The 25,524-nt window shown below is 36.9% G+C and overlaps 1 protein-coding gene across 2 annotated transcripts in view; it reads left to right on the top strand.

Annotated features, from left to right (window-relative positions):
* The window catches only part of USP32 (ubiquitin specific peptidase 32), a 220,177-nt gene that overhangs the window by 49,485 nt on the left and 145,168 nt on the right, over positions 1-25,524 (top strand). For both annotated transcript variants that reach the window (XM_058560459.1, XM_058560460.1), the window contains exon 2: positions 13,177-13,304. In XM_058560459.1, the coding sequence (XP_058416442.1) occupies positions 13,177-13,304 (128 nt within the window). The remainder of the gene's footprint in view (positions 1-13,176; positions 13,305-25,524) is intronic.

The following is a 25,524-nucleotide window of genomic DNA, read 5'->3' as shown; positions in this document are numbered from 1 at the left end:
TGCCCTGAAAACCAAGTGATGAAAGAGAATGGGAAAATCTGGGATGAGTGGGATCCAGGAAGCACAAATTCAGGGCTAGCAGCGTTGTTTATGTCTAAGGGCTGTTCTGTCTCCTGTTCAGGTGAGGAGGTTGAAGGCCTTAAACCACATGGGGAATTCCTGAAGTTATCTGTTCTCTTTCCCATCACAGTGAACTCAAAGGCAGACACATTAGTCACAGTCAGTTGATATAACCTGTAAATCTTCTCCCAGAAGACTACAATTTTCTCTTAAAAACATTATTGTAACTGGTGATTAGGTTGTTTATGTTGATAAGTTGCTATGTTAGGTTTATTATAGATCAAATAGGTCTTTAGAATGTCATGCTATAGTTGATCAAATTTAAGAAGAATTTACAATAAGATCTTTACAAAAAAGTATATATGCAAGTAGTCACTAGATGCAGTTAGCTGTCTTGCTCTAAGTTGTGCTTAGTAATATAGTTTAAGAGCACTATTCCCCCCCTTTTAGGTCTTCTTCCTCTGTGCACAACTATGTCTTTCATATTTACAATATTTAAAATATTGTCATTATTTATGAACGTGTCTGTCTCTTAGCTGTGAGTTCCTTGAAGGCAGAGTTGAATGTCTTACTAGTGTTCTGTTCCTCATTGCCTAGCACAGTGTTGTGGCATATGATAAGGGCTCAGTAGCTTTTAATTTTTTAATCTTTATTTTTTGCATTTCAAGAGAGTCTTACTGGAAGGATTCTGTTTCAGTGGTGAACACCGTAATGTTTATCTCTGTTCCAGTATCTGCCCTTCCTGTGTAATTGCTTTTACTTCTTTTGTGCTATAGTCAGAAAGTGATTATCAAGTACTTTGTTTTTCTTACCAGATCATCTTTGATTCTGAGTTACTAATTCTCACCAATTGAATATTTAAAAAACTGAGATGTCTTGAAATCACCAAGGCTTTTTGTTGGATGAGATTTGTGTTAAATTCCTTTGAAAATCTGTTTTGATATGAGAAAAGAAAAATTTCTCCCTTGGTTCATTGCCATTAGTGTTTTCTTGTTCTTGTCTTCTGTTCACACTTAAATTTCCTGTTTGAGGAGGGATTCTGGTTTTGTCCCTATAGCTTTCAATAAGATACTGGTTGGTTTCTTAACTCTCATGACAGAGTGTTACAGGTGTACTTTGAAATGTCTCTCCACTTCATTAGTTTGTTAAGAAAAACCGAAAGTAAAACCAGTCCTTGAGATTTATTTTTTTATTTTTATTTTTTATTTATTTATTTCTTTGAGGAAGATTGGTCCTGAGCTAACATCTGTTGCCAATCTTCCTCTTTTTCTCTTTTTTCTCCCTAAAGCCCCAGTACGTAGTTGTATATCCTAGTTGTAGGTCTGTCTGGTTCTTCTGTGTGGGTTGCCACCTCAGCATGGCTTGATGAATGGTGAGTAGGTCTGCACCCAGGATCCGAACCACCGGTGAACCCTGGGCCGCCAAAAAGTGGAATGCGCGAACTTAACCACTATGCCTCCGGGCCGGCCCTGAGATAGATAGATTGATTGATTAATTAATTAATTAATTTTGTGAGGAAGATCAGTGCTGAGCTAACATCCATGCCAATCCTCCTCTTTTTGCTGAGGAAGACTGGCCCTGAGCTAACATCCGTGCTGATCTTCCTCCACTTTATGTGGGACGCTGCCACAGCAGGGCCTGACAAGCGGTGCGTCGGTGTGTGGCCCGGATCTGAACCTGGGCCGCCAGCAGCAGAGCACACGCGCCCCCCGAGATTTAGTTTTTGAAGGTGAAATACCTCTTAAAGTTACTCCCATCATGGTCAACTGTATGAGTTGGTTTACTGTCCTGCTCTCCTTTTTTATTTTGGAGCACTTCTTCATGTCTAATCTAGTCTTGTTCTCTAGGCCTACTGCACAGTTGTCTTCCTGGGATGTCATATCATAATCATCCTGGGAATTCCCTTTACCTCTCTCATGCTGGAGTCAGTATTTCCTTTGTTTTCCTTCCTTTGTTTACCCTTTCATTTTGTTGTAGGACATTCTCTTGTAGCTTGTTGGGAAAGGGTGCAAGAGATTGTTTTTACTTTCTCGTTACATTTTTATAGTACTGTATTCTTACTTGGATGTAATTTTCTTTTTCTTCTCTAAGACTCTTTGGAGGTTTTAATGTTTTTTTTTTCTTTCTTCATTATTTCCGTTCACCCCTCTTTCCCCTATTTGTTTTGGTACCTTTCTTGTTGGAATCTTCCTCAATGTTTGGTGTTCCTTAGCTGTTCATTCATTGTTTAAAAGTCCACTCCGTTGATATATAATTTACATAGAATAAAATGCAAAGATTTTAATTATTCAGTTTAATAAATTTTGATAAATATATTCACTTATGTTACTATCACCCCAATCAATTATATAAAACATTTCCATCACTTCCCTCCTACGTCTTTGCAGTCTCTGTTACCTACAGTCCCACCCACACGCCCCTCACGCCACCATCTGTCAATCACTATCTTTATCATTATAGCTAGTTTTGCCTCTTTAATACTTTCATATAACACAGTTATACAGTGCAAAAGAATCATACAGATTCTTTTGTATCTGGCTTCTTTTACTCAGCATAGTTTTTGAGATGCATTTATGTTGTTGCATTAATCAGGGGTTTCTTCATTTTTTTTTGCAGAATAGTATTTCATTTTATGGATATACCACATTTATTTATTCACCTATCCATGGACAAAGGGGTTGTTGTTTCTAGTTTTTTGGCTATTATTAATAAAGCTGCAATATACATTTCTGTACAGTATTTTCATTTCTCTTGGGTAAATAACACGGAGTGGAATTGATGGATCATAGGGTAAGTATATGCTTAACTTTATAAAAACTGCCAAGCTGCTCGTTTATTTTTAAGAGTGATGCATTAAAAGGTTGATTGGAAGACTTAGGTGTTTGACTATATCGCTTGTTGACTTGTGGATTTTCCTGCTGGGTAATTAGTTAAGAACCCAGCCATTTCTATAGGGAGAATGGAGACCCTCCCCTCACCCTATGTCAGTAGCGGTAGATCTTTGTTCTAGGCTCATTTACTTTCTTCAAAGAAGAGTCCTCATTTGTTCTGCCTTTGTGGCTTACATGTCAGAGTAGGGTAAGGGCGGGTGGCTAGATGCAAATGCTCACTTAATCTTCCTCTTTTTTCATACCTCATTATCCCTTCTATAGCTTTCAGCTGCATCTGGTGTTTCCATGTATGGAGCCTTTCTGTCTTAGTTTCTCCAGAGAGTGTATCTCCAGTCTTTTGATATATATCTACATGTAAAAGGTTGGTGTGAAAGTGGTAGTTGTGTGGGTAGGTGGTATACTGGTGCCTGACTGCATCTTGCTGCAAGGGACTTGAGAGTCTAACCATTCCTCACATAGACTTCCAACCAGTCTCTCTTTAGTCCCACCTTTACCCCTCTGCCTTTTGTGATAATTGATACCATCGATTCCTGAGCCTTTTTTGGGTGTTCTGGACAGGATAAATTAGTTTACTTCTTGTTCACATTTCCCAACTGCTGCTACTGCTTAGGTTTCAACTTTCTTTGGTCTGCTTAGGTCAGTCACCACTCCTCTAGATACTTAATGTTCCACCAGAAAAATTTGACTATCTCCTAGGTCCTCAGTTCTCTCTTCTCCTGTTCTCTTTGTCCTTGTGAATTTATATCTTTTTTTATTCTTGCTATAATTTTAGTGAGATCTAGAGAGAGAAGAAATAAAAAAACACATGTTCAGGTTTTCATTTTTTTCTGAAATTGCTTTTTGTTTCTAAAACTAAAATAACTACATTAATATTATGTTTTTGTACCTTAAAATTTTACTAGGCTTGATTCTATTCTATTTCCTGTCTTGCCTAAATTTTTAAAGTTTTCACAGTCTCACTTGTACAATGAACAGTTTTCTGTACTTCTTGTCTACAGATTAACCAATTGTTAGTGGGTTTATTTTCAGTAAATATGGATCTGTGGCAATATTTTGATATTCTATTTTGAGCATATACAATAACTTATTTAATCTGTCCTCTGTTGACGGACGTTGTTTGCTTCTTTTAAATGCTTTAAAAAGCCTATGTATACATTTTCTCAGGTTATAAATGAATAAATTCATTAGTCATCAGATTGCTATTTTTTTAAACATATTACCAAACAGTCCTTCAAATAATTGGTAACCAACAGTGTATGAGATTATCATTTTATATCCCAATGATTGATTTTCTTGTCTCCTCCACTAGACTATGAGCATCCTAATTTGTTAGTAAAGCCATTAACGAAAATTAGACATCTTGAAGAAATAGGTATTCCAATAGCTGAAGTCATTTCTTCTCCATTACAGTAATTTATAAGATGAGCTTTGTTCTATTTTTCATTTTTGCCTTCTACAAAGGAAAAAAAAAATTAGTATTGTCAATGCAAAATAACCAATAAGCATTCTATAGATAAGAGAAGTAAGGTGAGTTTTACTTGAGCCAGAGTGAGGATTGTAACCTGGGAAGGCCTTAGAAAGTGTTCTGGAGAAGCATGGTTTTCACTACAGTCTTATATCTTTTTAGAACAAAAAACACACCCAGGATACATTTTCATCCAAGTTTCAAAGAGGTATTTAGTTGCAAATTAGCAGGTCAACATGACCCTGATGTTAGGAAAGGGACTAATCCTGGCATTACCAATAGGGTGTAGGAGGGGAGGGAAAGTATGCATTGTTATCTTGAGAGTGGATTCTTTACTTTAATGGTTAAAGCAAATGTACAATGTATGTTTGATAGGCCATAGTCAGGCTTTTTAGTTCAAGCTGAATCAGTTTTGAACCAAATGGTTACCCCATATACCTCAATATGTGAAAATCTCTTGTCAGTATATTGGGGATGTTAATATTATGAGTCCAATTTTTAATGAATTAAATATCTGGTATTCACACTTTTCTCTAGCTACTTATTCAAGTATTAGTTCTTAGTGTTTTATCGTTGCCTTACATGTTGCTAAACCATGAACTTTCCCTCCCTATGACAAACATTTATTCAATGATAATCTATGTGCCAGGCACTGTTCAGTCTTTATCTTGCCGGTCCTTTCTGCCTTACTTGAGACTGTGGACTAGGCCCTTCTTCCTGTCTTTTGGAGACCACACTCTTTTGTTTCTCATGTTTTAACTATTCTTTTTAAATTAATATTTAAACATTTATTTTTCTTTTATTATTTTTTTTATTGAGGTAACATTAGTTTATAACATTATATAAATTTCAGCTGTACATCGTTATATTTCAATTTCTGTGTAGATTACGTCACGTTCACCACCCAAAGACTAATTACCATCCATTACCATACACATGTGTGAATCACCCCTTTCGCCCTCCTGGTTGTTATTTTTTTTGTTGTTGACTTGTATGAGTTCTTTATATATTTTGGATATTAACCCCTTATCAGATATATGGTTTGCAAATGTCTTCTGCTAATTGTTAGGTTGTCTTTTTGTTTTGTTGATGGTTTCCTTTGCTGTGCAGAAGCTTCTTAGTTTGGTGTAGTCCCATTTGTTTATTTTTTCTACTGTTTTCCTTGCCTTGTCAGACATGGTACTTGAAAATATGTTGCTAAGACCGATGTTAAAGAGCACACTGCCTATGTTTTCTTCTGGAGTTTTTATGGTTTCAGGTCTTACATTCATGTCTTTCATCTGTTTTGAGTTAATTTTTGTGGATGGTGAAAGATAATGGTGTACTTTATTCTTTTGCATGTGGCTGTACAGTTTTCCAACACCATTTATTGAAGAGACTTTCCTTTCTCCATTGTATGTTCTTGGCTCCCTTGTTGAAAATTAGCTGTCCATAGATGTATGGGTTTATTTCTGGGCTCTGGATTCTGTTCCATTGATCTGCATGTCTGTTTTTGTGCCAGTACCATGCTGTTCTGGTTACTATAGGTTTGTAGTATATTTTGAAATCAGGGAGTGTGATACCTCCAGCTTTGTTCTTTTTTCTCAGGATTCTTTTGGCTATTTGGGGTCTTTTGTTGTTCCATATGAATTTTAGGATTCTTTGTTCTATTTCTGTGAAAAATGTTGTTGCAACTTTGATAGGGATTGCATTGAATCTGTAGATTGCTTTAGGAAGTATCGACATTTAACTATGTTAATTCTTCCAATCAAAGAGCACGGAATATCTTTCCATTTCTTTGTATCTTTTTCAATTTCTTTCAACACTGTTTTTTATAGTTTTCAGTGTACAGATCTTTCACCTACCTGGTTAAATTTATTCCTAGGTACTTTATTCTTTTTGTTGCAATTGTAAATGGGATAGTATTCTTAATTTCCCTTTCTACTACTATGTTGTTAGTGTATAGAAAAGCAACTGATTTTTGTATGTTGATTTTGTATCCTGCACCTTTACCGTATTCATTTATTATTTCTAAAAGTTTTTTGGTGAATTCTGTAGGGTTTTCTGTATATAAAATCATGTCATCTGCAAATGGTGACAGTTTCACTTCTTCCTTTCCAATTTGCATCCGTTTTATTTCTTTTTGTTGCCTGATTGCTCTGGGTAGGACTTCCAATAATATGTTAAATAAGAGTGTCAAAAGTGGGCATCCTGGGGCCAGCCCAGTGGTGCAAGCGGTTAAGTGCGTGCACTTTGCTGCAGCAGCCCAGGGTTCGCCAGTTTGGATCCGGGCGTGCACTGACGCACTGCTTGTCAAGCCATGCTGTGGCAGCGTCCCATGTAAAGTGGAGGAAGGTGGTCATGGATGTTAACCCAGGGCCAGTCTTCCTCAGCAAAAAGAGGAGGATTGGCAGATGTTAGCTCAGGGCTGATCTTCCTCACACACACACACAAAAGCGGGCATCCTTGGGGCTGGCGTGGGGGCATAGTGGTTAAGTGCGCATGCTCCATTTCAGTGGCCCGGGGTTCGCAGGTTCGGATCCCAGGCGTGCACCAATGCACTGCTTGTCAAGCCATGCTGTGGCAGCATCCCATATAAAGTAGAGAAAGATGGGCACGGATGTTAGCCCAGGGCCAGTCTTCCACAGCAACAAAAGAGGAGGATTGGCTTCCGATGTTAGCTCAGGGCTAATCTTCCTCACACACACGCAAAAGTGGGCATGCTTGTCTAGTTCCTGTTCTTAGAAGGATAGCTTTCAGTTGTTCTCCGTTGAGTATGATGTTAGCTGTGGGTTTGTCATATATAGCCTTTATTATGTTGAGGTACTTTTCTGCTGTACCCATTTTATTCAGGGTTTTTATCATAAATGGATGCTGTATCTTGTCATATGCTTTCTGTGTGTCTATTGAGATGATCATGTGATTTTTATTCTTCATTTTGTTATTGTGGTGTATCGCGTTGATTGATTTGCGGATATTGAACCATCCCTGCATCCCTGTAATAAATCCCACTTGATCATGGTGTATGATCTTTTTTTTTTTTTTTTTTTTTGGTGAAGAGGATTAGCCCTGAGCTAACATCCGATGCCAGTCCTCCTCTTTTTGCTGAGGAAGATCGGCCCTGGGCTAACATCTGTGCCCAGCTTCCTCTACTTTATGTGGGACACCACCACAGCATGGCTTGACAAGTGGTGCATTGTTGTGCACCAGGATCCGAACCTGCGAACCCCAGGCTGCCAAAGCGGAGTGCATGCACTTAACTGCTACACCACTGGACCGGCCCCCGTGTATGATCTTTTTAATGTGGTGGTGTTTTAATTTTGCTAGTATTTTGTTGAGGATTTTTGCATCGACGTTCATCAGTGATATTGGCCTGTAATTTTCTTTTTTTGTTGTCCTTGTCTGGTTTTGGTATCAAGGTAATGTTGGCCTCATAGAATGAGTTAGGAAGCTTCTCCTCCTCTTCAATTTTTTGGAAGAGTTTGAGAAGGATAGGTATTAAGTCTTCTTTGAATGTTTGGTAGAATTCACCAGGGAAGCCATCTGGCCCTGGACTTTTATTTTTTGGGAGGTTTTTGATTACTGTTTTGATCTCCTTACTGGTGATTAAATTCTCTATTTCTTCTTGATTCAGTTTTGGAAGGTTGTATGATTCTACGAATTTATCCTTTTCTTCTAGATTATCCAGTTTATTGGCATATAGCTTTTTGTAGTATTCTCTTATAATCTTTTGTATTTCTGAGGTGTTCTGTTGTAATTTCTCCTCTCTCATTTCTGATTTTATTTATTTGAGCCTTCTCTTTTTTTTTTTTTGGGTGAGTCTAGCTAATGGTTTATCAATTTTGTTTATCTTTTCAAAGAACCAGCTTTTCATTTCATTGATTTTTTTCTATTGTTTTTTTAGTCTCTATTTCATTTATTTCTGGTCTGATTTTTATTATTTCCTTCCTTCTACTGATTTTGGACTTTGTTCTTCTTTTTCTAGCTCCTTTAGGTGCACTGTTAGATTGTTTATTTGAGACTTTTCTTGTTTGTTGGGATAGGCCTGTATTGCTATCAACTTCCCTCTTAGAACCGCTTTTGCTGTACCTCATAAATTTTGGCATGTTGTATTTTCATTTTCATTTGTCTCCAGGTATTTTTTGATTTCTCCTTTGATTTTTTCATTGACCTAGTCGTTGTTCAGTAGCATTTTATTTAATCTCCACATATTTGTGGCTTTTCCAGTTTTCTTCTTGTAGTTGATTTCTAGTTTCATACCATTGTGGTTGGAAAAGATGCTTGGTATTATTTCAGTCTTCTTAAATTTATTGAGACTTGTTTTGTGGCCTAATATGTGATTTATCCTGGAGAATGTTCCATGTGCATTTGAAGAGAATGTGTATTCTGCAGTTTTTGGATGGAATGTTCTGTATATACCTACTAAGTCCACGTGGTCTAATGTGTTATTTAAGGCCAATGTTTCCTTGTTGATGTTCTGTTTGGATGATCTATTTATTGGTATAAGCGGAGTGTTAAAGTCCCCTACTATTATTGTGTAACTGTCTATTTCACTATTTATGTCTGTTAATAATTGCTTTATATATTTAGGTGCTCGTACGTTGGGTGCATAGATATTTACAAGTTTTGTATCCTCTTGTTGGATTGTTCCCTTTATCATTATGTAGTGCCCTTCTTTGTCTTTTGTTACAATTTCTGTTTTAAAGTCTCTTTTGTCTGATATAAGTATTGCTACCCCAGCTTTCTTTTCATTGCCATTTACATGGAGTATCCTTTTCCATCCCTTCACTTTCAGTTTGTGGGTGTCTTTAGATCTGAATTGTGTCTCTTGTATGTGGCATATATATGGGTCTTGTTTTTTTATCCAGTCAGCCCCGCTGTGTCTTTTGATTGGAGCATTTAGTCCATTGATGTTTAAAGTAGCTATTGATAAGTATGTACTTATTGCCATTTTGTTACTTTTTTTCTGGGTGTTTTAGTAGTTCTTCTCTGTTCCTTTCTTCTTCTCTTGCTCTCTTTCCTTGTGGTTTGTTGGGTTTCTTTAGTATTATGTGTGAGTTCCTTTCTCTTAATTTTTTGTGTATTATATTATAGGTTTCTGGTTTGTGATTACCATGAGGTTCATATATAATAACCTACGTATATAGCAATCTATATTAAGTTGATTGTCTCTTAAGTTTGATCTCTTGCTAAAAGCTCTACTCTTTTACTCCTCTCCTCCCACGTTTTATGTTTTAGATATCATGTTTAACTTCTTTTTTGTGCATGTGTATCCATTATCCTCTTATCATAGAAACAGATAATTTTAGTACTTTGGTTTTTTGACCTTCATATTAGCTTCATAGTTGGTTGATCTGCTACCTTTACTGTATCTTTGCCTTTATCAGTGATTTTATTGTTTGTTTTTGATAATTTTCTTATTCCCATTTGTGGTCTTTTCTATTTAAATAAGTCCCTTTAGCATTTCTTGTAAGGCTGGTTTATTGGTAATAAACTCCTTTAGTTTCTGCTTGTCTGGAAAATGCTTTATCTCTCCTTCTATTCTGAATAATAACCTTGCTTGGTAGAGTATTCTTGGCTGTAGGTTTTTTCCTTTGAGCACTTCAGATATATCATGCCACTCCCTTCTAGCTTGTAAGCTGAGAAGTCAGCTGATAGTCTTATGAGGTTTCCATTGTATGTAACTTGTTGCCTTTCTTTTGCAGCTTTTAGGATTCTCTTTTTAGCTTTAACTCCTGCCATTTTATTTATAATGTGTCTTGGTGTGGGCCTCTTTGAGTTTATCTTGTTTGGTGCTCTCTGTGCTTCCTATATCTGGATATCTGTTTCCTTCTTTAGGTTAGGAAAGTTTTCAGCTGTTATTTCTTCAAATAGATTCTCTGCCCCTTTGTTTCTCTCTTCTCCTTCTGGGACATGTATAATACGGATGTTAGTGCGCTTGATGTTGTCCCAGAGGTCCCTTAGACTCTCCTCGATTTTTTAATTTTTTTTTCTTTTATCTATTCAGCTTGGGTGATTTCCTCTAGTCTTTCATCCAGCTCAGTGATCCATTCTTCAGTATCATCTACTCTGCTGTTGAGTCCCTCTAGTGAATTTTTTATTTCCATTATTGTATTCTTCATTTCTGATTGGTTCTTTTTTATATTTTCCAATTCTTTGTTGAAGTTCTAACTGAATTCATCCATTCTTCTCCTAACATCAGTGAGCATCCTTATGACTATTAGTTTGTAGTCTTTATCAGGAAGATTGTTTATCTCTGTTTCATTTAGTTCTTTCTCTGAGGATTTATCCTGTTCCCTTATTTGGAACATATTCCTTTGTCTCCTCATTTTGCCTCTGTCTCTGTGTTTATATCTGTTTATTAGGTAGATCAACTACATCTCTTGATCTTGGAGAGGTGGCTTTAGGTAAGAGATGCCTTATGAGGCCCAACACTGTGCTTCCCTCTCGTCAGCAGTTCCAGATGTTGCAGGAGTGTCCCCTGTGTGGGCTCGGTGTGTCCTTCTCTTGTGGCAGGGTTGCTCTTGTTGGCAGGTGTACAGGGAGGCTAGGCTGTCCCCCTGGCTGGCTGGTTGTAATGCTCAGCTGTGTGTGGCTGCTATTGTGCCTTTGGTCACTTTATCGGGCATGGGGAACCCCAGCACAGTTGGCTGCAAGGTCTAATAGCGCATTCCTGCTGCAGTTTTTCTGTTAAGTGAGTAGGCCCCCAGCATAGCTGGTTGTTAGGCTCAGGGGCTTACAATTGCTGTAGGCCTCCAGCCTGCAAGGCTGTTGTCATCTCTTTCAGGAGTGCAGCTGGGTGAGGCCAGCCCTGGCCCCAGGTGTGGCAGCACACAGTTTTTTCAGGCATTGAAGGTGGGGCTAATCCCCTGTGTGGCTTAAGATTGCTTCCAGCTGAAGTGCTGTGCCCAAAATGTGGCTTTTTCCTCTCCAGAAAGGAATTTCTGCCTCTTCCACCTCAGTCAGAGCTGTTCCTTGTTGTGGGAGTTGTTTTTATCCAGTTTTCAGTTCTCTCTCAGGGGTAATTGTTCCAAGAGCAGTTGTAAATTTGTTGTGTCTGTGGGAAGAGGTGAGTTCAGAGTTCTCTTATGCCACCATCTTCCCAGCAATCTGTTTTTTTTTGCTGAGGAAGATACGCCCTGAGCTAACATCTGTTGCCAATCTTCTTCTGTTTGTATGTGGGTCACCCCCACAACATGGCCACTGATGAGTGGTGTAGATCTGCGCCCAGGAAATGAATCCCAACTGCTGAAGTGGAGTGTGCTGAACTTAACCACTAGGCCACAGGGCCAGCCCTAACTATTCCTTGTCAATCTTCTTTGAGTATTTTTTCTTCCTCTGCAGACACTGTAGGCATTGGTTTCTTTCAGTTTTGTCTCTATCTCATTGTGCTTCTTATTGATGGTTTTTAATTGCCACCTATATGCTGATGATGCCCATCAAACCTCTCCTATGTTTTACAGTCATAATTGTAAAAGCCCAATGGATCTCCCCAAGGTTCCTCTTAACTCAGTATGTCCTTACCAGAATTTATCATCTTTTCTTCTTTACTTACTCTTTTTCTTACATTCCGTTTTTATATGATATTACCATCCTTCAAGTTTCCCAGGATAGAATCCGGGGTATTACTTCTAGATTGCTTCTCCTCTGATTCAAGCTTTAACTTCTAATGACTTGTTCTTCTAGCTATTTCCCAGAGTTAGCTCCTTCTTTTCTTCTTGTAGTAGCAGTCTACTTTTTGCTTCCAGGTTTGTCCTGTTCTATACACTGCTGGTAGAGTGAACTATCTGAATTGTATCTGACTGTGCCCTGTTTCCTATCTGCCTAGAGTTTGTATCTGAATTATATCTGACTGTATCCCTTCCTTATTGTAACAGAACAGAGTCTCTGTGAATTGGTCATTGCCTGCCTCTCTAGGTTTATCATTTACGACTCCCTGCCTTATTTATTTTGTTCCAGTAACACACAATTCTCCATATGCTGTATACATCATTGTACTTTGAAATAAACTATTATCTCTGCCTGGCTTGTGCTTGTCCTTTTTGCTTGGGTTAGCCTTTAAAATTTTATGTAATTATTCTCTCTGTGCAGAAGTCTTCTCTTTCTTCCACGATGGGCTAAAGGTACCAGTTTCTGTGCTTCCATTGTGATCATTGTACTGACTGCATAATATTAGAGTATTTATTTTTCTGTCATTGTAGATTGTTCTATTCAGTGAAAAAAAGTCTTCAATGGCTAAAATAAAGTAATGGCTCAGTAATTTTTTTTTGATAGTGGGTGTCTAAGAATTGTAGGTTGATAGAATCATCTATTTACAGATTACTTTCTTTGTAAATGATAACAAAATCTAGGCTAAACTTGGGGGCTATCCTCCACAAGGATAGATGCTTGCTCAAGGAGTACAAATAATGTAATTTTTATCCTAAAGGAAATAAGTGTGTTGCTGCTGAAAACATATTAATGCCAGAATCTAATGCCATTTAACTTACCTGCTAATTTGAAACACTTGTTACTCCTTCCTTGCCCCTGCCTATAATTTGTATGTATAATTTAATGTTCTGTCGTTTTAAGATAGTGGGTCAAGAATTTTCTTATTTATTTTCTAGATTAGATTTGAAAATATTAGAATTATGAGAAAACATCTTTGGGTTTGTTTTACTTATCTGGAAAGAGAAGTAATAATTGCCAATTTTTATTAGGAAACTGGGTTGAAAAAATCTAAAGATTTTGAGAGACTTTTTTCTTCTGGTTTCTTACCCATCTTCTATTTCTGAATTGCAGTTACAGATGTAGAGCTGAAACGACTGAAAGATGCCTTCAAGAGGACCTGTGGACTCTCATATTACATGGGCCAGCACTGTTTCATCAGGGAAGTGCTTGGGGATGGAGTGCCTCCAAAAGTTGCTGAGGTAATCATTATGTTCTAGACTTTACTGTGAGATAGTTATCCATCAGCCTGAATGTTTGAGGGGCCTCCTGGTGTTAACAGATTTAATCTTCCCCACAGTTAATTTTCTTGCTGAGTAGGTAAACAGGTCTTGCTTTAGATGTCAGTATGGCTCTTAGAGGCCAAATGGGAGTACTACAGAGCTGCAATTCTGCTTCTTTTGTGTATCTGAGCTTTAAAGCCACTGATTACAATCATGGGACCATTTTTGTGACTGGCTTCTTATAAACTTTATCCCTCTGACATGTAATTTTTATTGGGATTATGTTTTATAAATTTTGTGTTAAAGAAAATCTTTCCATATAGTAAAACTTAAATTAATTCTATAAAATTAAATGTTGTAAGTGAAACACTAACTTATTGGAACTTGTAAAGTCTTATTTAAAGTCTACTAAAATTTTTAGGTAGAGATGAAATGCAGTTAGTTGATATAAATATTCCCTTTCTAAAAGTAATGAATATACTATTCTATAGGTATATATACATGTATGCATTATGTCATTCTAAATGTGAAATGAGAATAACATTAATAAAACAGTGAAAATTATAGGAATTTTAAGCTTAGCATACTGCATAGAACCTTAATTCACCATTCCTAATTAGTGACAAGTTCTATTTCTAACCTGTGTTGTGTGCTTTTGAACCTTGTGGTTTATATAATAGGGAGATTACATTTGTTGTTTTTTTGTGTGTTTTAATCTTATTTTGGTGGGGCTATATGTTGCATTAATTATCTTATATGTATTCTTGTGTAAAATTATGTACTTTCTTGTTCTGCCATTATTTTGGATTTATGACAGGGTTATCTTTTTTCTTAATACTATTTATTGGCTTCTCTATTTCAGTATGAATTCATCTTCCTATTTTCTTTTCATTTTTTTGTCTTGAATGCTAGTATAATATAAAGATTTGGAATTTAGAATTTTTCATTTTAGGATATAACTGGCAATTTAATGAGATACAGTGTAAGTTGCCAGTTAGAGGAAGTGATTTAAACTGAGTCCATAGTAATTAGTACAAGATGTTTCCAAATTCAAATATATACTGACTTCAGCCTTTCTCTCCCCTCAGCTCCTTTCTTAAGATCAAAACTGTCAGACTCTGTAATTCATGGTGCTGGGAATAACTTGGGTCAGAATATCTGCCTCATCACTTTGGATCATATATAAAGATTTACATGCGTATGTCTATACACCTAAAGACAGATATTCAATCAAGTTTTTGTCCATTTTTTAATTGGGTTGTTTGTCTTTTTATTCTTGAGTTGTAAGAGTTATTTATATATTCCAGATACAAGTCCCTCATAAGATACATGATTTGCAAATATATTCTCCCATTCTGTAGATTTTCTTTTCACTCTCTTGGTAGTGCCTTTTGAAACACAAAACTTTAAAATTTTAATAAAGTCCAATTTGCCTGTTTTTCGTTTTATCACTTGTAGTTTTGGTTTATCTAAGACACCATTGCCTAACCCAAGGTCACAAACATTTACTCTTCTGTTTTCCTCTAAGAGTTTTTAGCTCTTACGTTCGGGTTTCATCCATTTTGTGTTAATTTTTATGTATGATGTGAGGAGTCCAACTTCATTCTTTTGCGTATAGTTTCTCAGTTGTCTTAGCACTGTTTGTTGAAAAGACTGTTCTTACCCCATTGAATTGTCTCGTCAGTCTTGCTGAAAATCAGTTGACCATAAGGTTTTATTTCTGGTTTCTCAGTTCTATTTCATTGATTTCTGTGTCTGTCCTTATGTCAGTATCACATTGTCTTGATTACTCTAGCTTTATAGTAAGTTTTGAAATCAGACAATGTCATTCTTCCAGCTTTGTTCTTCTTTTTCAAGTTGTTTTGTCTATTCTGGGTCCCTTGCATTTACATGTCAGTTTTAGAATCAGCTTGTCAATTTCTGCAAAAAAGGGATTTTGATAGGGATTGCGTTGAATCTGTAGGTTGATTTGGAGAGCACTGCCATTTTTAACAAATATTAAAGTCTTCTGATTCATGAAATTAGAGTGTCTTTCCATTTATTTAGATTTTTAATTTCCTTCAGTGATGTTTTATCGTTTTCAGTGTACAAGTCAGATGTCCATCATCTGAACAAAATGTAGTATATCTATATACAGTGGAATATTATTTGTTAATAAAAAAGAATGAAGTTTTCTGTTATGTGCATGGATGAACCTTTAAAACATGCTAAGTCAAAGAAGCCAAACACAAAAGACCACATTTTTTTTTTTTTACATTTATATGAAATGGCCACAGTAGTCAAATCTATAGAGACAGAAAATAGATTAGTGGTAGTTTGTTAAAAATTTAGGGGTTTATTTTTTTTCTTACTTGCTTGCTTGGCAGCTGTGACTTCCTCCCCTGCTCTGATTTTGGAGACACAGTCCATGCATCTTGTGTTTTGGAGGAATCTATCCTTCCTGGGATGTCAGGCTACTTGATTGCCCTGTGATCTCAGCTCTTTGATGGGCTCAAGAAATGTTGTAATATGATAGTTTATCTGGCTTTTTATTGTTTTTGGATTAGGAGTGACCCTCTTTCAGGCTTTCTGCATCTAAGGTGGAAGTGGAACTCCCTGCAGCATAATTTTTATATGAATATTTCATAAATTTCATTTCACCCAAAACTGTTTCAAGAGTCTTGCTCTGTCCTTTGGACTACCTGTTAAGAGTTATCACTGGATGGAATAATTAAAGTAATTGTTTTACAAGAACGATCTTCATTTAAAGTTGTAAAATCCGCAATGATAGTTTCAAGCTTCAGTTTCATTGTAGTTAACACTTTTTTGTGTAAACTCTAGCACAGTATTAAACACAAATAAAAATTTTATAAATAGTTTTAGTGATGAACTTCTTTTGCCCTATTATTTACTGACCTAGGCTTATTTTAAGTGAGGAAGGGTACTGTTATCATATGGGTATTGATTAGTACATGTAATATATTGTGTAAATTATAAAGTATTATAAGGAACTAAGTACTTCTATCTTCAATTAATCTCTGGTATTTTCTCAGGAAAGGAGGTCTTTATAGTTTCTCACACAGTAATCTCAAAGGATAAGTGAACCCCATTAAGCTCAGTTCTGGAACATTTTCAGCATTCATATAAAATGAGCTTGTGGCTTATTTGAGCCATCTCTCCAAAACAGGCAGATCAGTAGATTGACTTCATTAGCTTTTATGTGAATTTGGGAAAGGGAGAGAATTTCTGAGTATAATTCATCTTGCAGAGTACAAAGTTATTTGCTAAACTGGAAATGATATATTTTAAATGGATGTATAGGTCGGGCAGGTAGTTTTGAAGCTTGAATTTAGTTTTAGTGGATGGGTAGACTCAGAATGGAGAGTCTGTATTCTGTCGCTGCAGGGGAATCAAATTAACTGATGGGATTTATAAACAAAGTGATTAGTTGCAAAGCTAAGGAAGTAATTATTCCACTGTATATAGCCTTTGTGAGACCTTTCTTAAAATCTTGTGGCGAGCTTGGGCCTTAAATCTGGGTCAAGAGGGTCACCTGCTCTTGGCGAGATTCTGAAATTAATGTTTTGAGGCGCAACAACAACATTTTAATGTCAATATCTCTATGAGAAAAGCCACAGGAACGACTTAAGCTGCCAATTGTGAATGGAAAAGAGAACTTTATTCCCTAGTTAATCAGTGTTTTTCTTTATAGTAGAAGTAATAACATACAGTCATGTGCCCCATGATGATGTTTTCGTCAACAATGGACCGCGTATATGATGGCACTCCCATAAGATTATAATGGAGCTGAAAATTTTCTATTACCTAGTGACATTGTAGCCATCGTAACATCATAGTGCAATGCATTACTCACATATTTGTGGTGATACTGGTGTAAACAAACCTACTGCGCAGCCAGTCATATACAAGTATACCACATACAATTATGTACACTACATAATACTTGATAATAATAATAAAAGACTATGTTACTGGTTTATGTATTTACTGTACTATACTTTTTATTGTTATTTTAGAGTGTACTGTTTCTACTCATTAGAAAAAAGGTTTACTGTAAAACAGTATGTCATGTTATGCCAGCAGCAACCTCATCTGTCTTGTGTTTACCGCATTTCTGGATTGCATCATTTTCTCTTGTGCTTGATTTACTCTCCTATTGTTTTGTTCATCATGGCCCCTAGCATACAAAATCTATTGCTAATTTTGCCAGTAAGAGGCCACGTCAAGTAATTGACCTGGAAATTGAATTAAAAGTGATAAAGGACTGCAGAGGTGGAAAATCAGTGATGGTTATTGCTTGCCAGTCAGGCATGCCCATTCCACCATAGCTGTGATCTTGAAGAGCAGGAACAAAGTGAGGGACGCTGTGAAAGGATCTGCTTTCTTGAAGGCAAAGAAATTAACAAAAATTCGAGAAGGGCCTATATCAGACGTGGAGAAACCTATAATGACTTGGGTTGAAGACACAGAAGCGTATCCCTCTCAGCACCATGACAGTCATGAGCACAGCCAAAGCAAAAAGTTTGTTTGCAATGTTGAAAGAAAAGGCTGATGTTTGACTGCGAGCTGCTGAATTTAATGCTGGCTCTGGGTGGTTTAAACGATTCAAGAATTGTTATTCATTACATAATGTGAAAGTGAGTGGTGAGTCTGTGAGTGCTGATGTGAGGGCAGCTGAAGAATTTTTGGAAACTCTAGATAAGCTGGTTGTGAAGGAAATTTACTTTCCAGAGCAAATATTGTATATGGATGAAACCTCCCTATTCTGGAAACAGATGCCTGAAAGAACTTTTGTCCATAAGGAGGCCAAGACAATGCCAGGTTTCAGGGCTTTTAAGGACAGTGTAATAGTCTTTCTTTGGGGCAATGTGGCAGGCTACAAATTGAAACTTTTTGTGATCTGGCACAGTGAGAACCTCAGGGCCTTCAAGCATATCAGTAAGCACACACTACCTGGAGCAGTAAGATGTCATGGATGACCCAGCTCCTCTTCCAAGATGCCCTCCTGAATTGCTATGCCAGCAAAATAGATAAATACTATTTGGGGAATAACATACCTTTCAAGATTTTGCTTATTGTTGGTAATGCTCCCAGACATCCTCCTTTTATTGGTGATCTTCATCCCAATATCAAAGCGGTGTTTGATCCAACCAATGGATCAAGGAGTTATATAGGCATACCTCAGAGACATTGCAGGTTCAGTTTCAGGCCACTGCAATAAAGCAAGTCACATGAATATTTGGGTTTCCCAGTGCATATAAAAGTTGTGTTTACACTATGCTGTAGTCTATTAAGTGTTCTATAGCATTATGTCTAAAAACACAATGTCCATACTTTAATTAAAAAATAATTGCTAAAATTTGCTAACCATCATCTGAGCCTTCAGTGAGTCGTAATCTTTGCTGGTTGCATATTGTAAAATATGCAATATCTGCGAAGTGCAATAAAATGAGGTGTGCCTGTAGCAGTTTTTAAGGCCAGCTACCTGAGGAAGACCTTTGCCTAGGCTATTGCTGCAACTGAGGAAGACACTGAGAAGATACCGATGCAATTCTGGAAGGATTACAACATCTATGACTACATCAAGAACCTTGCTTGGGCTTGTGGTGATGTCACCAAGGAGTATATGAATGGCATCTGGAAGAAGATGCTCTGGTTCATCCATAACTTCAAATGATTTGCCAAGAATGAGGAGGTTGCAAAAATCAACAAGACTGTGGTTGAGATGGCAAACAACTTTCACCTGGATGTGGATGAGGATGACACTGAGGATCACCTAGAGGTGGTTCCTGAGGAATTGACTAATGAAGAGTTATTGGAACTGGAACAGAAACATATAGTTGAAGAAGAGGTAAGAGAAAAAAACTGCAGGAGAAGAAAAAGAATCCCGAAGAAAACTCACAGTGAAGGGTGTAGCAGAAGCTTTTGCAGACCTCAACAAGCTCCTTAAAAGGTTTGAAACATGGACCCCAACACTGAAAGGTTTTTACTAATAGAGAGGAATGTTCGTGGTGTGTTATCTGCTTAAAAGCAAATCTATGATGAGAAAAAGAAACAAACCAAGCAAACCACCATGGACATAGTTCTGAAAAGAGTGACACCTCCTCATGAAAAGGCTCAAGCAGGTCCTTCAGGAGGTATTCTAGAAGAAGGCATTGTTATCATAGCAGATGACAGCTCCATGTATGTTACTGCCTCTGAAGACCTTACGGTGGGACAAGACGTGCAGGTGGAAGACAGTAATATTGATGATCCTGACCCTCTGTAGGCCTAGGCTAATGTGTGGGTTTGTGCCTTAGTTTTTAACAAAAAGTTTAAAAAGTAAAGAAAAATAAAACATTTTAAAAATAGAAAAAAGCTTATAGAGTAAGGATATAAGGAAAGAAAATATTTTTGTACAGCTATACGATCTTTGTGTTATTTATTTATTTAATTTATTTATTTATATTTTTTTTGTGAGGAAGATCAGCCCTGAGCTAACATCCATGCCAATCCTCCTCTTTTTGCTGAGGAAGACTAGCCCTGAGCTAACATCTATTGCCAATCCTCCTCCTTTTTTTTCCCTTTTTCTCCCCAAAGCCCCAGTAGATAGTTGTATGTCATAGTTGCACATCCTTCTAGTTGCTTTATGTGGGACGCCGCCTCAGTGTGGCCGGACAAGCGGTGTGTCGGTGCGTGCCCGGGATCCGAACCCGGGCCGCCACTAGTGGGGCACGCGCACTTAACCGCTAAGCCACGGGGCCGGCCCCTCTGTTTGTGTTTTAAGCTAAGTGTTATTACAAAAGAATCAAAAATTAAAAAAAAAATACAAAGTAAAAAAGTTATACTAAGCCAAGATTAATTTATTATTGAAGAAAAATTTTTGTTTATAAACTTAGTGTAGCCTAAGTGTACGTGTTTGTCAAGTAGTGTACAGTAACGTCTCAGACCTTCACGTTTACTCACCACTCACTCACTGCCTCACCTAGAGCACCTTCTAGTCTTGCAAGCTCCATTCATGGTAAGTGCCCTATATAGGTGTACCATTTTTTATCTTTTATACCATATTTTTACTGTACCTTTTCGGTGTTTAGGTACACAAATACCGTTGCATTACACTTGCCTACAGTACTGATTGCAGTAACATGCTGTACAGGTTTTTAGCGTAGGAGCAATGGGCTCTACCACATGGCCTAGGTGTGTAGTAGGCTATATAAGTACACTTTATGATGTTCGCACAGTGGTGAAACTGCCTGATGATGCATTTCTCAGAATGTATCCCTGTTGTTAAGCGACACAGGATTGTATATCTTTCAAGGGCAAGGAAAAGTATTTTTGGAATCTTAGTGCAAAAGGATGATGAACTTAAAAAGACAATAGCTTTAGTCCTTAATATATTAATTAAGAAAGCAATGTAAATTTCTAAATTATTTTCTAGAAGAGAGGAGCTGTATATTTTTAGAGGGAAAGAGATTTATCTAGGATTGAACTGAACTCCCATTTTTTACCTTCTCTGAAGACTTGCTGTGATAAATTCCAAGATAGAGGCTATTTAGGATGAGGAATAAGAACTCATGGCAGTTTACAATTTTTAGAATTTAAGCATCGATTTCGTTAGATTCATTGTTTCTAGGATAGATTAATGTAATTAATATTTTAATGCAATTCTTATCTTGCTTATAATAGTAATCATGTATTATTTGATTAAAATATTAAATGAATAGAATTTGAGGGGATTGAGAAAACAAGTCAAAACAAGGTAAATGGGAAGGAAGTAAATGAAAAATGTGTTCTACTTAAATTTGGACTTTCTGAACCAAGGCCACTCACTCTTAATAATCCAGTGTTTATATTTTTCAGGGTGTTGTCCATCCCCCACCCCTACCCCCCCCCCAAGAAATCTAACAGAACATTTCCATGTGGTATTAATCTGTAATCATTTCCTATGGTTTTCACATTCACTTAAAAGTGGTTTTCACCATTTACAAAATCTGCTAGGCAAGTGAATTTATAGTAGCTACTCATTAACTATTTCTTTTAACTGAACAGTCCTAAATCTCTATCCCAGGATTGATTTCAATTCTGGATACTGGCTAGTATAGTAATACCACTCCGCTTCCCTCCATAAATCTGCCTCTGACAATTTTAGCCCACATTGTTTTTCACCCATCCCTAACTCCTACAGGCTTTAAAGCCTGCTTCTGTACTACGTAGCACAGCATTTTATTAGATAATGGCTTGTTCACTAATTATTCATTTGAATCTTGTCTCTCAAATAAGTTATGGTTCTTTTTTTTAAATTGATTGTCTTAATAGTTTATAACATTGTTTTTTTTTTAATTTTTATTTATTTATTTTTTCCCCCAAAGCCCCAGTAGATAGTTGTATGTCGTAGCTGCACATCCTTCTAGTTGCTGTATGTGGGACGCAGCCTCAGCATGGCCGGAGAAGCAGTGCGTCGGTGTGCGCCCGGGATCCGAACCCGGGCCGCCGGCAGCGGTGCGCACGCACTTAACCGCTAAGCCACGGGGCCGGCCCAGTACCATTGTGAAATTTTAGTTGTACATTATTGTTTGTCAGTCACCATATAAATGCACCCCTTCACCCCTTGTGCCCAGCCCCCAATCCCCTTGCCCCTGGTAACCACCAAACAGTTCTCTCTGTCTGTGTGTTAGTTTGTTTTCCACATATGAGTGAAATCATGTGGTTGTCTTTCTCTCTTTGGCTTGACATAACACCCTCCAGATCCATGGGTGTTGTTGCAAATGGGGCAGTTTTTTTTTTTTTTTTTATGGCCAAGTGGTATTTGATTGTATATATAGACCACATTTTCTTTATCCAGTCATCAGTCGAGGGACACTTGGGTTGCTTCCACTTCTTGGCTATAGTGAATAATGCTGCAATGAACATAGGGATTGTTGATTTCAGGTTCGTTGGGTAGATACCCAGTAATGGGATAGCTGGATCATAAGGTATTTCTATTTTTAATTTTTTGAGGAATCTCCATCTGTTTTCCATAGAGGCTGTACCAGTTTGCATTCCCACCAACAGAGAATTAGGGTTCCCGATTCTCCACAACCTCTCCAACGTTTGTTGTTTTTTGTCTAGGTGATTATAGCCATTGTAACGCGTGTAAGGTGATATCTTAGTGTCGTTTTGATTTGCATTTCCCTGATGATTAGTGATGTTGAATATCTTTTCATGTGCTTATTGGCCATCTGTATATCTTCCTTGGGAAAGTATCTGTTCATGTCCTCTGCCCATTTTTTGATCGGGTGGTTTGTTTTTTTGTTGTTCAGTTGTGTGAGTTCTTTATATGTTATGGAGATTAACCGCTTGTTGGATATATAATTTGCAAATATTTTCTCCCAGCTGGTGGGTTATCTATTCATTTTGATCCTGCTTTCATTTGCCTTGTAGAAGCTCTTTAATCTGAGGCAGTCCCGCTTGTTTATTTTTTCTTTTGTTTCCCTTGTCTGAGTAGACATGGAATTCGAAAAGATTCCTTTATGACCCATGTCAAATAGTGTACTGCCTATATTTTCTTCCAGGAGTTTTATAGTTTCAGGTCTCACCTTTAGGTCTTTGCTCCATTTTGAGTTAATTTTTGTGAATGGCGGAAGATGCTCTCCTTTCATTCTTTTGCAAGTGGCCATCCAGTTTTCCCAGCACCATTTATTGAAGAGACTTTTCTTTCTCCATTGTATGTTCTTAGCTCCTTTGTCGAAGATTAGCTGTCCGCAGATGTGTGGTTTTATTTCTGGGCTTTCAATTCTGTTCCGTTGATCTGTGTGTCTGTTTTTGTACCAGTACCATGCTGTTTTGATTACTATTGCTTTGTATACTATTTTGAAATCAGGGATTGTGATGCCTCCAGTTTTATTCTTTTTTCTCAGGATTGCTTTAGCTATTTGTGGTCTTTTGTTGCCCCATAAGAATTTTAGTATTCTTTGTTTTATTTCCATAAATAATGTCATTGGGATTCTGATTGGGTTTGCATTGAATCTGTAGATTGCTTTAGGTAATATGGACATTTTAACTATGTTTATTCTTCCAATCCATGTGCATAGGATATTTTTCCATTTCTTTGTGTCATCATCGATTTCTTTCAATAATGTTTTATAGTTTTCATTGTATAGGTCTTTCACCTCCTTGGTTAAATTTATTCCTGGATATTTTATTCTTTTTGTTGTGATTGTAAATGGGGTTGTCTTTTTGAGTTCTCTTTCTGTTAGTTCATTATTAGCATACAGAAATGCAACTGATTTTTGTAAGTTGATTTTGTACCCTGTGACTTTGCTGTAGTTGTTGATTATTTCTAATAGTTTTCCAATGGATTCTTTAGGGATTTCTATATGTAAAATCATGTCATCTGCAAGTAGTGAGAGTTTTACTCCTTTGTTGCCTATTTGGATTCCTTTTATTCCTTTTTCTTGCTTAATTGCTCTGGCCAAATCTCCAATACTGTGTTAGATAAGAGTTGCTAGAGTGGGCACCCTTGTCTTGTTCCTGTTCTCAGAGGAATGGCTTTCAGTTTTTCCCTGTTGAGTATCATGTTGGCTGTGGGTTTATCATATATAGCCTTTATTATGTTGTGGTACTTTCCTTCTATACCCATTTTGTTGAGAGTTTTTATCATAAATCGATGTTAGATCTTGTCAAAAGACTTCTCTACATGTATTGAGATGATCATGTGGTGTTTATTCCTCGTTTTGTTAATGTGGTGTATCACGTCGATTGATTTGCAGATGTTGAACCATCCCAGTGACCCTGGTATGAATCCCACTTGGTCATGGTATATGATCTTTTTAACATAGTGCTGCATTTGGTTTGCCAATATTTTGTTGAGGATTTTTGCATCTATGTTCATTAGCGATATTGGCCTGTAGTTTTCCTTTGTATTGTCTTTGTCTGGCTTTGGTATCAGGGTAATGTTGGCCTCGTAGAATATGTTAGGAAGTGTTCAATCTTCCTCTATTTTTTGGAATATTTTAAGAAGGATAGGCATTAAATCTTCTTTGAATGTTTGGTAGAATTATCTGGAGAAGCCATCTGGTCCTGGACTTTTATTTTTTGGGAAGCTTTTGATTACTGTTTCAATTTCTTTACTTGTGATTGGTTTATTCAAATTCTCTATTTCTTCTTGGTTCAGTTTTGGGAGGTTGTATGAGTCTAAGAATTTATCCATTTCTTCTAGATTGTCCAATTTATTGGCATATAGTATGCTCTTATAATCCTTTGTATTTCTGTGGTATCCATTGTAATTTCTCCTCTTTCGTTTCTAATTTTATTTGAGCCTTCTCTCTTTTTTTCTTAGTGAGTCTGGCTAAGGGTCTGTCAATTTCGTTTATCTTCTCAAAGAACCAACTCTTTGTTTCATCAATCCTTTCTACTGATTTTTTGGTTTCAATTTCATTTATTTCTCCTCTAATTTTTATTATTTCCCTCCTTCTGCTGACTTTGGGCTTTGTTTGTTCTTCTTTTTCTAATTCTATTAGGTTCAGTTTAAGGTTGCTTATTTGGGATTTTTCCTGTTTGTTAAGGTGGGCCTGTACTGCTGCTATGAGTTTCCCTCTCAGCACCGCTTAGGCTGCATCCCATATGAGTTGGTATGGTGTAAAAAGGTAATGAGAGACAATTTTCATTTTCATTTGTCTCCAGATATTTTTCAATTTCTCCTTTAATTTCATCAGTGATCCACTGGTTGTTCAGTAGCATGTTGTTTAGTGTTCATATCTTTGTCACTTTCCCAGTTATTTTCTTGTAGTTGATTTCTAGTTTCATAGCATTATGGTCAGAAAAGATGCTTGTTATGATTTCAATCTTCTTAAGTTTATAGAGGCTTTCCCAACATATGATCTATCCTTGACAATGTTCCATGCATGCTTGAGAAGAATGTGTAGTCTGCTGTTTTTGGATGGAGTGCTCTGTATATGTCTATTAAGTCCATCTTGTCTAGTTTTTTGTTTAAGTCCACTATTTCCTTATTGACTTTTTGTCTGGATGGTCTATCCATTGATGTAAGTGGGGTGTTAAGATCCCCTACTATTATTGTGTTGTTGTGAATATCTCCTTTTAGGTTTGTTAATAGTTGCTTTATGTACTTTGGTGCACCTGTGTTGGGTGCATATATATTTATAATTGCTGTGTCTTCTTGGTGGAGTGTCCCTTTTATCATTATATATTGACCCTCTTTGTCTCTCATTACCTTTTTTATCTT

Source organism: Diceros bicornis, chromosome 18 (genome assembly GCF_020826845.1).
Source record: "Diceros bicornis minor isolate mBicDic1 chromosome 18, mDicBic1.mat.cur, whole genome shotgun sequence".
Taxonomy (NCBI): Eukaryota; Metazoa; Chordata; class Mammalia; order Perissodactyla; family Rhinocerotidae; genus Diceros; species Diceros bicornis.
This window is presented reverse-complemented; position numbering and strand designations above follow the sequence as displayed.